The sequence below is a fragment of the Cyclospora cayetanensis genome, unplaced genomic scaffold, assembly GCF_002999335.1.
Source record: "Cyclospora cayetanensis isolate NF1_C8 unplaced genomic scaffold, CcayRef3 CcayRef3_contig_146, whole genome shotgun sequence".
NCBI classification, from domain to species: Eukaryota; Apicomplexa; class Conoidasida; order Eucoccidiorida; family Eimeriidae; genus Cyclospora; species Cyclospora cayetanensis.
This window is the reverse complement of record NW_020312088.1, coordinates 36,417-51,435: the sequence shown is the minus strand read 5'-3', so window position 1 is coordinate 51,435 and position 15,019 is coordinate 36,417. Positions and strand designations below refer to the sequence as shown.

Genomic DNA, 15,019 nt, shown 5'->3' with positions numbered 1-15,019 from the left:
AGCCGTCTAAACATACCCATGTTCGTGAGAAGCCTCACGCTTTTGAGGTCTCCTTCACTAGAAAAAAGGCTGGCCTTGTAAATGGTTGCATTCATGCGATCCATCAAGTTTGGGTGGCTCGTAGGAATAAAGGCGTACTTACTTCAAAGAGGACACTAATTGAATAAGTGTTCACTCTGTCCCATCGTCTCAGAGGAATCGTTGGCATTATAACATTTACCTTTGTTTACAGGCGGTCTGCTTGAAAACTTTCGGACCATTTTGTGAATCTAGCCCTCTTCTTCATTTTTCCAGTATCGCCAGAACGTTATTGGCTGCACAAAAGCAAGTTGGCAGCTGCGGCCTGGTTACACCTAAACCCAGCGTCATCACGTTTATACACGGTGCTGGGATCAAACAAGCATCTGCATTCAATCACCAATCCCCCGCTGGCATCCCCAGAGGACGGAATCACTTTGACTCAATTTTAAACATTCTAACTTTAGCGTATTGGTTAAAGCAGACTAATCGTCAGAGCAAGCTCCTAAAGAAAGCAAAGCGCTCAGGTAGAACTGGCTCATGGAAAATCCTTGGTTGCCTCAGATAACAAGCCGCTTACACTGCAACCCCCAAGCCCAACACATGAACGCTAAAAAGGCCACGTAGAGGCAAGCAATATGGTTTTACTTTCTCTTTGGCTTTACACCAGAGGTTCACGAGTTTGTTTTAGCCAGTATGACGAAAAGCCACTGAGCTGGAGTCGCCAAACACACCCTCTTTCAGGGTCTACGTACAGTTATCGATGTCTAAGTATTTTATACTTTGCCTACAGTATATTCGTGCACCCTTGGGCCCTTATGATTATCACTTCGTAGTCAGTAGCGAGACTTTTAATAAGATATCTTCCAGTCCTGGCCAAAAGACCTTGCCACAGCATGCAGAAAAGTTGCACCAAAGCGCTTAGGAAAATACATTAGCTTAAAAGACACATGCAACATGAGCAAATCAGATGAGATGTACAAGCTATTGCTGTGAGTTTTGGACTGGCTGCCTGCAAAGACCTACAGCTTCACGTTCGGTCGCCTCCTTGGAGTACTGAGGCGTTCTGTCACGAGATGCACTTCTGGTACTACGGCCATGTCTTAAGGGGAAGAGCTTTAGGACTATAAAAGCAGTCGTTTGAAGTGTGTCTTCCAAAGAAAAATGACATTTCTACCTAAGACCATAATGCACCCGCTGCATGCTTCGTGAGTTTTTTGTCTGAAGCGCAGCAGTTTTCTCCTAATCTGCAAGCTCTCGCTGTAAAACTGCAATCTCTTGCTGTAGATTCTCCACCTTGCCTTTAAGTGTGGCGTTTTCCCGTGTTAGGTTCTGTACTTCAGAGCGGAGAGCTTCTACCTCAACGCCTTGGAACACACATTCGCAAAGTCCATTCGTCCAAGTAGACAGCGATGCTCCATTGCTCGCAACTCAGCAGCAGAATGATTATCTTATTAAGTGCCGGGCTAAGCTTATTTTCGTGTCACTTGTTGGGGCTCCGAGGTGACACTTGATATAATCGAGTGCATTCAGTGGCCTTTCAGGAGCTTCATAAAGCCCAACGAGTACACGGGTGAGCTGACGAATAACTCCATGCTCCTCCAAATACTTCCTGAACGCTGCTTTGCCGCCGTCCATTGAGTCAGCCTTGTTGCTCATCTTCATAATTAATTAGTGCTCTGTCATCCCGTGCCTGAAGGTAATGAAACAAAACAAAACGGGACAAAAATAAACGAAGTGGCTCACGACATTAAAATTAACTGCCTGGAAGGGTCAACTGCAGAGGTTGAGTAATTATCCACAGTTCTTGCCTGCGTAAAGTTCGTTGAGAGTGCATTCAAAAACATTATATCAGCACGCCTCGGGAGACGGAAAACAGAAAAGCCAGTTTCTAAACCGTAATGGACATGGCTAGTTACCTCGCAACAGAATTTTTCCAAAGTGCATATAAATCTCTCTAACTTTGTCGACATAATTCCACCTGGTTGGAATTACCTCAAGTTCTGCAGAACGGTACAGGCATGCCAGCTCCTGGTCAAGTTCATATGGCGGCCTACTGGATGTCAAGCTGAGGATTAATGAGGTCGGCACATTTTAGCTATTGAGAGTTGCTCAGATCTATACATTCCAATGAAAAGCAGTGCAGGTGTGCTGTCACGAAGTCAAGCCTGCTGCTGTATTCCCCGCAAATGAGTCATGGACACGCGTTGATCAAGTATTTCGTATCTTCAACCTCTGACTAGAGAAGACTCTTAAAATTATAGGACGCGAGGTCACGCAGATTTCCTAGGTGTGTTCTATCCGATGGCATTGTAAAAGTGGAGCCTGCGATGATACTAAAGGAGCACTGTGAGCAACCCATCCACTTGAAGGAAGAGACTGAATAGGACTGGATTGTAACGCTCTCACTGGATGAGCCAGAAACGCAGACGAGTGACCCTAAAGTGTGCAATATGACGGTGTATGTATATACTGTGCTAAGTGGGCGAGCATGCCTGCCCGGTGGCAGGTTAGTTGGTCCACGCACCAGGAAACAAGAAAGCGGCTAGAATGGGTTTAAAATGAGAGCTGGAAGATTATATGCATGATTTATGCACGGCATTGGAGAAACTCATCCCATTTGAGACACCAACTACTCGGATCAGTGGAGCGATAGATCCACAAGCGCACGGTGCAAAACAGTGTGTTTAGGTCTTCAGCACTTGCCTGTCACTAATCCTTGGGATATTAAGTAAGTAAAATTTATGTCTATATGTAGAAAACCATCGATTAAAACAAATAAGCATTGCGGCAGCAAGAGGCGCAGCCGACAGGGTGCACAATATACGCATGCGCGTCCTGTCCCAGTACGATGAGGCACTCGACCGACAGTAATGAAGAGCTTAGGCTAAAGGATTTCCCATCTAAAATATAACAATGTGTATGAAAAAGAAACTATCGGCATTTTAGGCCTGGCGATGCCTTCAGAAGGTTGTTCGTGTACCTTCTATTTAGCTCTCTGTCAACCCAGTGTAGCTGTTGGATATGAAATAGATTACGATTACCCATCATCTATGTGAGCAAACACATGGCGGCCTAGTACATGTCAGGCAAACCTTTATTCGCCTGTCGTCTAATTTGGCTTACTCTAGGGAGGCGGAAGACCCATATTCGGTCTCTGCAGTCACTCAAAGTATTTTAACTGCGCGGTCATCCTGACTTCTGGCCAAGTGAGCTACCTTTAATGCCGGTCTGCATGCAACTCTATGCCTTTTGTAGCTTGAATTTTGTGCATTGTTGGCGTGCAGAAGGAGAAGGAGCATATTATGCTCATACTCTTCGTTGGCAACTACGCAGTGCCAGCACCGCTCTGCGCTACAGGCTTTCATTCACTAGAGAAGACCGGACTTTGCTTAGGCTGCCGTAGTACAAAAGGAAGGGACGCACTTTTCTTGACGTATGCGAGAAGCTCATTCTGTACAACAGGTGCTGTCATCATTTCTTTTACTTTCAAAGATTGTGGCTTTCACGTTCATATCGTAGTCCATTAGGAGGTGCAGACCATTAAACCAGTGGCACTGAGTTCCAATTAGCCAATTTGAAAAGATGAAAACTTTGTTTGCCCACATTAATCAGTTCACGATGAGTTTTTGCGTTTAGGAGAGAAGAACAACTCAGTTCAGTGGTGTAAAGGCGATGCAGGCATACGATGTCCACCTAAAGATAGCATATCAGTATTATTCCTTCCAGCTTGCTTAAAAAGCCCTGTTCTCTTTTCTTACTGACTTAAGTTTCACGTGCTTCAAATTGTGGTGCGCGCAAAGTCCACTGTCAACAATGTTCCTGTTCCTTCGAAAACACCAAAAGCAAGATGCTTGATTGTATACTTCCTACGAAGGATCACAAGCCAGCGAGTAAGCAATGGATCCCCCAGGCGCTGCACCAGTGGATATGCAAGGGAATATCGAGAATCCCCAAGCCTATTCAGTTGCGCATGCTGGTAGCAGCTTCCCCACTTCTCAATCACGAGCTATTCCGAACGCGTCCGATGCGACGCTGGATAATCCACTTGGGCGCGAGTCCCGAAAGCTACCCCTACAAAAAAGACTACAACTTGATGGAAAGAATGAAAGCATTAGACGAGTGTCAAAACGTGGCAGCACCAGAGTCCTTGTAGAAAAGACTAAAGAGGCCTTTCTGCTGCAAATGGCAGTAGATACTCGTAAAGCCGGTAAGTTACGTGAGCAGTCTTAACCACGAGAACATTCAGGGTTAGGCGTCGTCGAGATAGGAGTGTTCAGCAACCAGAAAGAAGACAAAACGTTTTTTGGTAACAGTAATAGGCAAGCTTATTTCTACCCTCTCAGAGGCTGCATACGCCCTGTCTGCACTTGGAACAGAAATATTGAAACTCCATGACAGAGCAGCAGAAAAGTCAGAGGCCCTGCGGGTGGCCGAAAATATGATATCAAAAAGCGCACAAAAATTTGATGAGTTTCTGAGGAGCAGCGATGCCGCTGCTCACGAAGCAATACACGTGAGCTGACGAGCGCAAAGGCCACATGTCCCTCTACACTTCAATTTGCCATGCAGCCTCCTCGCAACAAAATAGTGACCTGATATCTGTGCTTAACATGAATGTGATAAGAGAACAATTCTACATGCCAATATGGCGGAGACCGTTCGCAGAAGAGTGTGACGCGTTGTCAAGAAACCCTGCACAAACTTACATCAGGCAGACCTAGAGATGCATTGATAGTTATGGACGAGTAAAAGAAAGACTGTGATCTCCAAGACTTTTCGGCATGTATTGTGGTCGCAGAAAGCGGACGAAGCAGCGCGGGTTGCGCAAGAAAAAGCAGCCGCTGTCCAGCAGCTGCGTCAGAAACTAGAGTCTGCGAAAGCTCGTGCCGCTTCAAACAGCGAAAAAGTAGAGGAATACTCCAGATACAGAGCCTTTCTGGAGCACATCACTCCACACGTAAGTATTTCTCAAACTATGTGTGAACAGTTGATTCGCCAGCGTGCATCGCCGATACGAAGAGTTCACGTCCACCTGAACAACTTGGTCGAATGGGCACTCCTATGTAGGGTGCAGTTTGACTATTGTAAGGATCGCTGACTTCATTTCATGCATGCTTGCACAGGATTGGCTAAAAGACCAAGAGGGGAAGTCAAGGGAGAGCGTGCAAAAGCTAAAACAGCAGTGGGTGCAGGCGCAGCTGCAGCAGCAGCAGCTACAGTATGCAACAGATCTGGAAGGGATTGACAGCGAGCTGAAGGAAAAACTGAAGGAGTTGGAAAAGAAGCCACGAGACTCCAAAGCCAGTGAGCAAGAATAGATCTTTTCATTCTCCTGCTTGTAGCGGTAACCCGCAATCCACAATGACAACCAGAAAGAAGAAATATGCGATACCTTACTGGGAAGTGATGGACACTGAGAGAACAAGAACCCAAAGCAGAGCAGAATTCTGCGCAATACGATTCCCTCCGCACTTGCCACATGTGCGGTTCAATGAGCTTGTGCCGCCCTTTAATTCAGTGCTTTGGGACTCTGCAGACGCTGCTCTCCGAAAGGACATGGAAGAGAAGGCTGAGAAGAGGAAACGGCAATTAACCGGAAAACTAAAATCGGTAGCGGAGCTTGAGGAGTTGTTTGAGTGTAAGAATCTAATCATTGAAAGCCTTATTGTTCGTGGAACTTGAAGGGCGCTACACTGTTTGTTCTGAAGGCAGCAATGTATGCCGATTGCAATGGATGCTCATTCTATCCACCCCGGCACGGATAGGGTGGACTACTCCAGTCACAATGCACTGCATTTTGCCCGTGCATTGCTGAAGTAGAGGTTTGTTCGTATCGCATATCTATTGGTGTTGGCCTCCCTGTAGCGGAAAAGCTGGCACTCACGGGCTCCCACCTTTACTTTCAAGATCCCCAAGAGCCCCTTCGCCTATTTAGAGAGCTGGAGGAGGAAAATCTCTTTTTGATTCAAACTGCCCACGAACATGCTATTGTGAGGGTGACAAGACGCAGCACGCAATACCTCAAAGTGCCAGGCCGCTAACGCCGAACTCTCAACAGCTTTGACTAGCATCGAGGGCGGCCCATCTTCCGCTGTCATCTTATCCGTTTTCCTGTCAAAGTCGACTAAAATTTTCGATAGCTGTGCGTTTGGTGTAATTGGGCAACTGCGCTAAACAGGAGCTGGAAGCAATGGAGAAACGATTCGCCGGTACGCGAGCAGAGATGAACGCTCGACTGGAAGGACTAGAGGCGGTGATTACAGAGCTACAGGAGCAACTCAAGCAGCAGCATCGAACGTGCAAGCAATACCGAGGCAAGCTGGTCGTAGCCCTGTGCTTCTCAATTTTGTTTCAGTAGAGTGCATGTGCACATTAGCGGGAGGAGGTGTTTCACCTTCTAAACATAATATACCTGGCCGCATACCACCAAGTAGAATGTCTGCGGTAGGGCATAGCACAGGCACGGCATCCCTTCCAACAATAAAGGCTTTCCATTGACACCTTAATCGCCTTCTTACATCCGGTGCTTATGCTGCAGAAGTGCTGGCCTTGCAGGAGCAAGAGTCGGATGTGTTTGTATCTCTGCAAAAGTTGACTGCCCACGTCGCTGCAATACATGCTGCATGCAATTTCGACAGTGAGCACTCTAGACTGAGGCTGCTCTTGTGCTTACATGAAAACTCACCTTTCTAGCTTTCCCACTCACGTAGGCACTTTGCATATATTATATGTAATCCAGCATTTTTCCACTCTGGCACCTTCCTGTCCAAGAACAGTAAAGACATAATTACAATCCAGTGTGCTCGTATGAAGCCATAAAGCTTTATGTTCAGACCTGGTTTGCTGCCCTGTGCAATCAGAGGAAGGATCGGTTGACTGCTTGCGCATGCTAGAGCAGATCGAAGCCAGGCTTGACTCGCATCTCGCAGCTCTCGCTAAGCACGAAGGCAAGGGCCCACTGTCTCTACGCAGCATCTTTACCCAAGTAACACACTACCATTACCCTTTAATACTGCAGCTTGCAATCTTCATTTCCAGGGGCAGCTGTCCTGCACAAATGAGGACTGAAATGCTGCAAGTCGGTGCCAGCATTTCAAGTAACATAACTACGTTGGTCCCGCAGCTGAAAATCCGGAGTTGGTTCACCACCTGGAAAAGGTCAAGGAAAAGCAACGACGCGAGAAAGCCCGTCAAGAAAAGTTAGCTCAACAGCATTTAAAGAATGACGAAAGGCTGCAGGCAAGTTTAAGGGTACCGCCAATATTGGGGGTGTTTGAAGTGGTGTAGCTTCCCACATGCAGGGGCATTGGACGATAAATTGCAACATTAGCATCGATATATCAATGTTTTCTAAGTAAAGTATGTGAATTTCTATGTAGCTATCACTGCGCAACTCTGGTGAAACACTTGCGATGAGATCGCGGCGGCCTGTGATGTTTCGCTCCAAGCCGTTTTACAAACGGGAAAAGGTATGACAATACAAGCATTAACTAACTACATCCCCGTGTGCAGGTGGCCTATTTGACAGTCCTATTTTGTGCATCCTGCAATGAGCCTAACAAGTGGATAGACCCTGACCTTCCCACAGCATGTAAGCGCTCTAAAGCCTTTTCCTTCGGTCCCTGCTTACCTCTAGGCGACCATAAAGGAAAGTGGAGAGTCCGAAGCGGCCATGGATTACAAGCTATACTTTCAGTAGCCACGGAGACGTCGTGTTCGCCTTGGCTCATCCGAGGCATCCGGGGTTTTGGCTTGCCTCTGACTGGGTGACCAGTGAGCAAGGAAAATGAGTCGTATCACCCTGCGAAACACTGGGTGGCCTTGCCTTTTTCCCCACGCTGCTTCTGGAGTCAATATCTAAGCAATTCTGCTTATTCTAAAAAGCATAGATGTTCCAGCCTAACGCTTCGTAGGGTACTTGCGGCTGCTCCCGACATTGTTTTCTAAGCCAGCGCAGGTGTATCTGTCCAAATTGGAAGGAAGAGCACTTGAATAACATAGGCGGTTCTCTGGAGACATTTTACCTTTATATCTCCTTAGTGCAACTCATTTTGCCTCTTTTTGTAAACAATCAGCCTGCACAGAAGGCATTAGTCACCTGAAAACCTCTGGAGGGCAGCGGAATGAGAGAGGTATTTGCGCTATGGCCCGAAGTCAGGATAACCCAAGGTGTACCGGTTTCTAGCCATTGAGTGTTTGCTACTAAACGAACAAATCGACCACCTAAGTAATGGAACGCTAGAAGCCATGGAAACATGGGTGGATAGCGCCCTCGATACAGAAGAGTGCACGTTGCCGGTTGTCAGACCACAAACGGATTCCTCCCCCTGCCTTATATCGAGAATGTGACTATCTTTGTGGAAAACGATCTACGACTAAAGTTTGGTTGATGCTGATAATGACTGTGCTTTGTGTACTTCAGCAGTCTCTGTCCAGAAGTCTTCAGTACTACTCTGGGTGCATTTATCGAAGAGTAGTTATTTTGCTGTCCAGTCAATTGAGAGCTTGTCAAGCAGAAGCTACAAGCCATGGTTCTGCACTCTACAACATCTGGTGTGTTTCTGCATCTTCCTAGGAATCTGGATGGATTTGTTGTATGAGAGGGTACATCATGTGTTCCAAATACTAATACTGTTTAACAGGATTGCAGCTCGGTTCAACCTTTTGTTTGTCATCCGCTTGACCCATATGGAGTCCCTGCTTCAAGGCTGCTTGTAGATGCATCATCAGACTGCCAAGCAAAAGCTTGAGCGTCTAAGGCTGATGATGCCTGGTCCGATAATAGCTAATGTATTTCAGCCGAAGTGTATTGCCAGTAGTTTCATGTAAAAGCACAAAATTCGCTACACGGCATTTAGGCACACATCAATTAATCAAGGAGCCAAAGCCTTCTAGCCACAGCACATACTTACAAATCACACAAGGAGGCATGTGATGGAGAGAAGCGACAGATGGTAGGGCAAGGTAAAATCTTAATGGACGAAATTGATTCACCTAAACACCTTATCTGAGAGAACTGAGCACCGCTGGAAAGCCTAAGTTCAATGGAAAAGAGCGTATAGAGGCTCTGATTTCTTGCAAGCACTGGCGGCTGCCCACCGATCCCGCGGGACAGACAACTTTGTTTTACCAAGAGCTCGTACAAAGCGGGAGGGTTCCTACTCTTAACCACACCATATATAAATAGAACGAAAACACAGGCTAACAGAAAAACGGTTTCTACACCACTACCTATGAGTGGCCAGCACTACATGGTAGTAAAACGTGCATCAGCCCATGAATGCCCTTGACAGCTACATGCCACGCATGCTATACTAGGTGTGCTGAAAACATTTATAACGCAAATCACGGTGATTCAGCCTTAATTTTTAAGGATGGCGCTTTATAATTTAGAATTTCCAATGATTCCCAAGTTCTTTCAGGAAAACGCAGCCAAATAACCATATCCTACAGACACCAACTGGCACTTCACAAATTGATATCAGCAAAAAGCAATTTGACTTGTTCCTTCCAGACAAAGCCTTCATCGTTCATGAGTCCATTTGTCAGCTCCGTGTTTAATTATTACGATGCAACCAGCATTATCCGGATGCAGGTCTGGTCAGCGCTTTAGAGGCTCAATGCATATTGCCGCTGAAGTGGAAAGCAGTGAAGGTGAGCTGGTATGTCATGTATTTTCCCTTTACATTCCGGAATCTGTTGAGCGGATCCGCAAATCCAAGGCGCCACAAAGCGCCACGGGCGCTGACTGCAGTGGTCCGGACGCGGTTAGCACGCGTGGTGATTGAATGAGGTGTGTGGGCATGAGTGCACTACCATCTAGATACTGCGGTAGAGTATGTGCTTGAGGGACCTCCACTGAGTGCATCATGGCTGTTTTCTCTGCTAGATGGGGAGCTGGTGATAAAGAGGGAGCTGGTGATCGAGTCAGATGTGCTGGATAAGCGATTGACAGGTTGGATGAAAGCCAAGGATGCCTCGCATAAGTATCAGCAGTGCATAAGTCCCTGCAGGGGCCTTGGTGCGTGCCGGTATACGAGCAGCACGGATGCCCCTCAGGAGTCCCACAACCTGGAGGTCTAATAAGTGTTACCAGTGGCGGAACCCTTCGATTCCGTCTTCGACCAGAACGCATTCGACGAGGCAACGTCTTGAGTTTTGCATTCGCAATTCTGAGGTCTTCTTGAGCTTCCTCCAACGTCCATTCAGCCATTCCCATTGTAACTTTATCTCGTGGCTGCAAGAAGTGGCAGTTGACCTGCGTAAAATGGATACGCTAGAAAGGCACACCCCGAAGGGCTTGTCTAAGCTCAACATCAACATGCACATTGGAGAGCTGCGAAGCACTTCACAGTATCATGCAGTGCCAAACTTCTTTCTGAGTCAACATAACAATGCTGCTACTTCCTACGCGTCATATTTAGTTGCCCTGTGATAGCTAGCCAATAGAATTTTCAGTGGAACTCTGTAGTGACATGAGCCTGTTTGCAATTCTCACCACACAAAATTCGACAGCTTTCCATTTATGAGGCTTCGATACAGATTTGCTTACTTGATGTAGCTTGCATTGTGCCGCATGAATGAATGCTCCTGCAGCGAGGCACCGAGCAGGGGCATCGGCTGGTGGAGGTTCGGGTGAACTCAGGTAGTATTCGTACGTTAGTGCAAGGTCGATGATACATGCCTCATGCTTGATTTCAAGATCTTCGAAGATTTTTCTTGCTCTTGCCATGCGTCTGGCCATTGGAGGGTGTTTATGGCAGTGGCACCCACAGCATATTTTGCTACAACACGAGCGAATCTTTGACTCAAACCTCCCTCTATTGCGAATCCATTTGTGGCGGGCTGCTTGGGCTTTGCGAAAGGCTGGCGCAACGGCTAAAAACGAATCGATTGCCAGATGGTAATGCCGGCAAGCAGTATTGACAAAGCTCAAGTCTACTCGACACCGTCCATGAGTTGCGAAAGGTGCAAGGAGCCGTTCAATCAGCAGAAGAGGAGCTTCTAGATGGTCGAGTCCTTTCATCAAAGCTAGCCTCTCTTTGGCCAAACAGTCCCCAAACGTCAACACTTCTTCTCTCATACGGTGTGCTGCAGCGAGTAGTAGTGTCCTTCCGGCATCGCACATCACCAGCCGCGCAGCGGTGCTGAGACCGAAAGCTTCTTGTCGTTGCTTAATCTGGATTATCTTCTGCCCTGTGCTTCGTTTTTTCCCGTCCTCATACGGGAAGTAATGTCCATCTGTACCAACCGCACATGATGGTTTATCACAAGTAAGTTAGCACAGTAGTGCAGAAAAGTCTGCTGGCTGCCCCAGTGCAGTGGTCAATGGTCCGGGTGGAGTGTAGCGTTGGCGTGTGATGCCAAACGGGCATGTACTTATTGGACGGCACCTTGGATCAGCTAAATTATCAACAAATTAGCTTAATACAGCCAACTTGCAGTATATTTCTATTAGCTCCGTGTTTCGCAAGCTAAATCGATTTGGCTTACCGTACCGCGAGTAGTGCCTCCTACGGCCACGCGTGTGACGATGCCCAATCCCAGCCCCCATTATCGGAGTACCATAAGAACACGCAAAAACGAACCAACTATAAATGGCAGCATGGGATCATGATTAACGCGTGGAATAAGTACAGTAGTATCCCTTCGATCAGATTCGCATATGAGTCTTGCTATGGAGCAAATGATTCCGCGGTGGCAGTGCCCACCTCCGAGTTCACAAGGCAAGTGTAACATAGGGAGCTTTTCCTTCCAACTAAAACTTTATTGCATCTTAATTACGTCCATTTAAATAAGGTGGACTCAATATTTCAGTCCGTTAAGCCCTGTACGACCTAGTAGAGGAAACTTGTAGGGGAAATGACACAGGAGAGCGCCCAGCCACCCTTTGCTGTTGTGAATGTGCGCATGGGTTCCCGAAGTGTACGGGTGCTTAGAGTTAGTGACTATAGTGTATACATAGCCTATATACTATGAGGAACTAGGCTGTCTGGGAAATTGGGAAACTGCCGCACGAAAGTCATGCAAGAAGGAACTTCGAGTCTGGGGCCCCAGCGGTGCGGGCGGTCTGGAGCGTCAATATACCTCAGTGTCAGACATAGCTAAGTCAGCTCCGTAGAGTTGGCCGAGTACAGTTCATATCATTCAACTGGTAAGGACTTACAGCGGCATTTGGCGGGGCTCTATTACCGCCCTTTTCAACAAGGTGCTGCTTGGTGCCCCAAGCCAAGCTATATCTTACAAGGGGGCTGTAGAGCTCTAAAACTATGCAGAGGCATAAAACTCGTGTAACGGAGACCATCCAGGGGCCCCCAAGCTCTCGATCTGTGCTCATGGCTGGGGCCCAAACTGTTCTCGAAGCAACCGCTTCACGCATTCGGCATGAGGTGAACTGGTTCGATGGTGATTTGCTGGATGAGAAGCTTCTTTTGCTCCAACAAGTGGAGCATCTTGATGCCTCTTTGTCGCTACTGGAAAGATTGCTGCCAGCGGGGGCGGATACCGATGTCAAGGTGCTGTCACCTGAGGAACTTTGTGAGGCCTGTGGCCACATGAGAATGGCCATACACACGATGCTTGCCCTTGCACCCAAGTTTAGAGAATCAACCCATCACAACCTGGTCAGACAATTCGGCTCTGGTTCCTGTAGCATATTTGACTTCTGCTCAAAGCGCCGCGCTGCAGTTGAGCTACCTCCACAGAAGCGAAGGAGCCGCCTCCGCGTGCAGCTTGACAAGCTGGAAAAACAGCATGAGGCGTGCCTGCTTGACTTGCTTCTTTCATTTGAACATTTGATAACACTGGCAGTGATACCTCCACCAGATGCACCATCGCGCTGTGCTGAAGGCAGTCGATACGTATTGGCCGGTCAGGCCAAACTACATGAGTCGCATGCAATGCTTCGCCAGCTTCTGGTAGAGGAGGACGATGTCTTACTCCCTATTCTCGAGTGGCAATTGGGTGCAGCGACGTCAGATTTGGCAGTCGCCCGTGCAGTGCTAAACCGCCTTCCAAGGCCATCCACAAGCTGGACAAGGAATAAAATCAAAAACCACTCACCTGCTCCAGCTACGGTTGGAATCCGGTGTGAGAGCAAAGCAAGCATTGTTCATTGTCATTCTCCAGGGGAACCGAGCATAAGATTCGATGACCACAACCTACGCACTTCTCCCACAGAGCCTAGTCCCCATGAAATACGCACTCCCGTTTTGGCGGCAAACCGCTGCTTCGAGAAAGACTACTGCATGGCCGACAGCTCGCAGAATCCATCCTCCTCTGCTACCCCCTTTAACAAGCCTTGCGACAGTATGCTGCAGACAGATGGCTTCTGTGACTGCAACAATGGCATCTCAAGCATGCGCAATTGCACCTCTCTTCCTGACCTTGGTGCCCTAGGGCCGTGCAGCGCATGCTGCTCAAAGGATGGAGACAGACAACATCAAGACCAAGCTGCTAAACGGTACAGATGGAATGCATTAGAATGCCAGACTGGAAGGGGTGTATCCCTCAGCCCCTACGAACCCACTGCAGCATGCTACACTTCGTGGAATTCAAGGGTTGGCAATGCCTGCTGCCAAAGATAGCAACGAACGTGGCTCAATGTAGAGAATACCAGAGGCTTTCCTTGCATCCCACCATCGCAACTGACTCTTTCCCATCCCAGATTATGTGTTCACTGTTTATCCACGTTCCAGAAGGCGTGTAACACCCGCTGTCTAAAAGCTGTGCTATCCCGTGTAAGTGGCGTAGTGGCCGTTAAACGACACTAAACGCTGGTTTCCAACATTCTCGGTTTCTAGTTGTAAAAGTCTATCTAAAATCTTCATTGAAAGTAACTTCATCTCCAAGCTCAAGACAAAAATAGAAAGTTATTGCTGCGCCTTTTCAAATGAGCTTCCTCACTCCCGTGCCCTGGCGATTCACAGTTTTAGCGTGGGGAAAAGGGGACAACTATGATTCGCTCGCCTTTAGAATGTAAACACTCTATGTATCAACAGCCAGTTGAACACGGCTTCTAGTACAAACAAATACACACATTAATTTTTTTGTACTGAACTGCGACTTTTCTGGATTAAACAATATCAGCAGCCATCCAAACTCGAACGGTAATTCTTTACTGGAAGTGAAGCCTAAATACGAGCTTCTATGTGCAGTATTCCTAGGTCTAGCTTGGCCCCTTCTATCTTCCCATTCCTATTTCAAACAATGCTAGATCCTTGCCTCATGATCACAGTTAGGGATGGTTGAGAACCCAACAAATCGTGAAAAGGCCCAACTATGGTAGCTTCGACGCTCAATAGGCTATGCACTCCTGGCCAGGTAGATCCTCTGTCAGCCTAGTGCCATAGCCCTCAAACTTCCTCGATACAGAGTGTTATTGGAATGGCGCTTACCGATGAGTCCCTGTACTACTTCGAGCTTGTCCAACATGGCGGAGTACCAAGGATCTTTATTACAGGCTGAGCTCGCACATGTGGAGGTCCTTCCAAAACCGTGCAGACTCCAGCTCGAAAAGAGTCGGCATTTATTAAATCAGTGAGGACCCTCTATGAAGGACATCTCCTCTTACATTTTCACGCCCTTCTGGCATAGCCGGTACTCGCTTGCGAGTCAGATCCCAATGCCATTTACAAGGACCTTTGCCACTAGCAACAGTTCAGGGGTTCAAGAGAGCCGCCAACTCCATGGGAGTTCGGCACTTGAAGACTGCTCGATAATCGGTGATGGTCTGAATGTACACGCATTCCAGTGTGCATGTCAAGTTAGGGCTTCGAGGCAACGCTTCCCCATTGACCCTATTGGCGTCAGTACAGCTTGCCACAAGCAGCGAGCTATACAATAAATCTTCGGTAGCAGCTCATTCTTTCAGCCTGTCCCTAGTTCAACTCGAATTCCTTGTCAAGCTTGCAAGTGGGGGAAGGCACAATAATTACACCACAGGGACAATGGTGTCTCTTTCCGCAATAACTTCAGCCAGGCATAATCCTTGATAGCT

The 15,019-nt window shown here is 47.5% G+C and overlaps 3 protein-coding genes across 3 annotated transcripts; 2 read left to right on the top strand and 1 right to left on the bottom strand.

The window, feature by feature from the left end:
• Positions 1 to 1,260: 1,260 nt before the first annotated feature.
• On the bottom strand, positions 1,261 to 1,677 carry LOC113147165 (c-Myc-binding protein homolog). The gene is made up of 2 exons (XM_026336766.1): positions 1,506 to 1,677; positions 1,261 to 1,385 (listed from the first exon to the last, which is right to left on the bottom strand). The coding sequence occupies exons 1-2, from the start codon at positions 1,675 to 1,677 to the stop codon at positions 1,261 to 1,263; spliced, it is 297 nt and encodes a 98-aa protein (XP_026192551.1).
• Positions 1,678 to 4,152: 2,475 nt separating this feature from the next.
• LOC34620137 (cilia- and flagella-associated protein 100) lies at positions 4,153 to 7,247 on the top strand. The gene is made up of 10 exons (XM_026336761.1): positions 4,153 to 4,228; positions 4,398 to 4,534; positions 4,820 to 4,978; positions 5,145 to 5,325; positions 5,558 to 5,659; positions 5,887 to 6,047; positions 6,200 to 6,335; positions 6,560 to 6,658; positions 6,843 to 6,968; positions 7,159 to 7,247. The coding sequence occupies exons 1-10, from the start codon at positions 4,204 to 4,206 to the stop codon at positions 7,245 to 7,247; spliced, it is 1,215 nt and encodes a 404-aa protein (XP_026192546.1). The 5' UTR covers positions 4,153 to 4,203.
• Positions 7,248 to 12,290: 5,043 nt separating this feature from the next.
• LOC34620135 lies at positions 12,291 to 13,607 on the top strand. Its single transcript, XM_022733398.2, has one exon. It carries the CDS (start codon positions 12,291 to 12,293, stop codon positions 13,605 to 13,607), a length of 1,317 nt encoding a protein of 438 aa, XP_022590573.2.
• Positions 13,608 to 15,019: the final 1,412 nt, after the last annotated feature.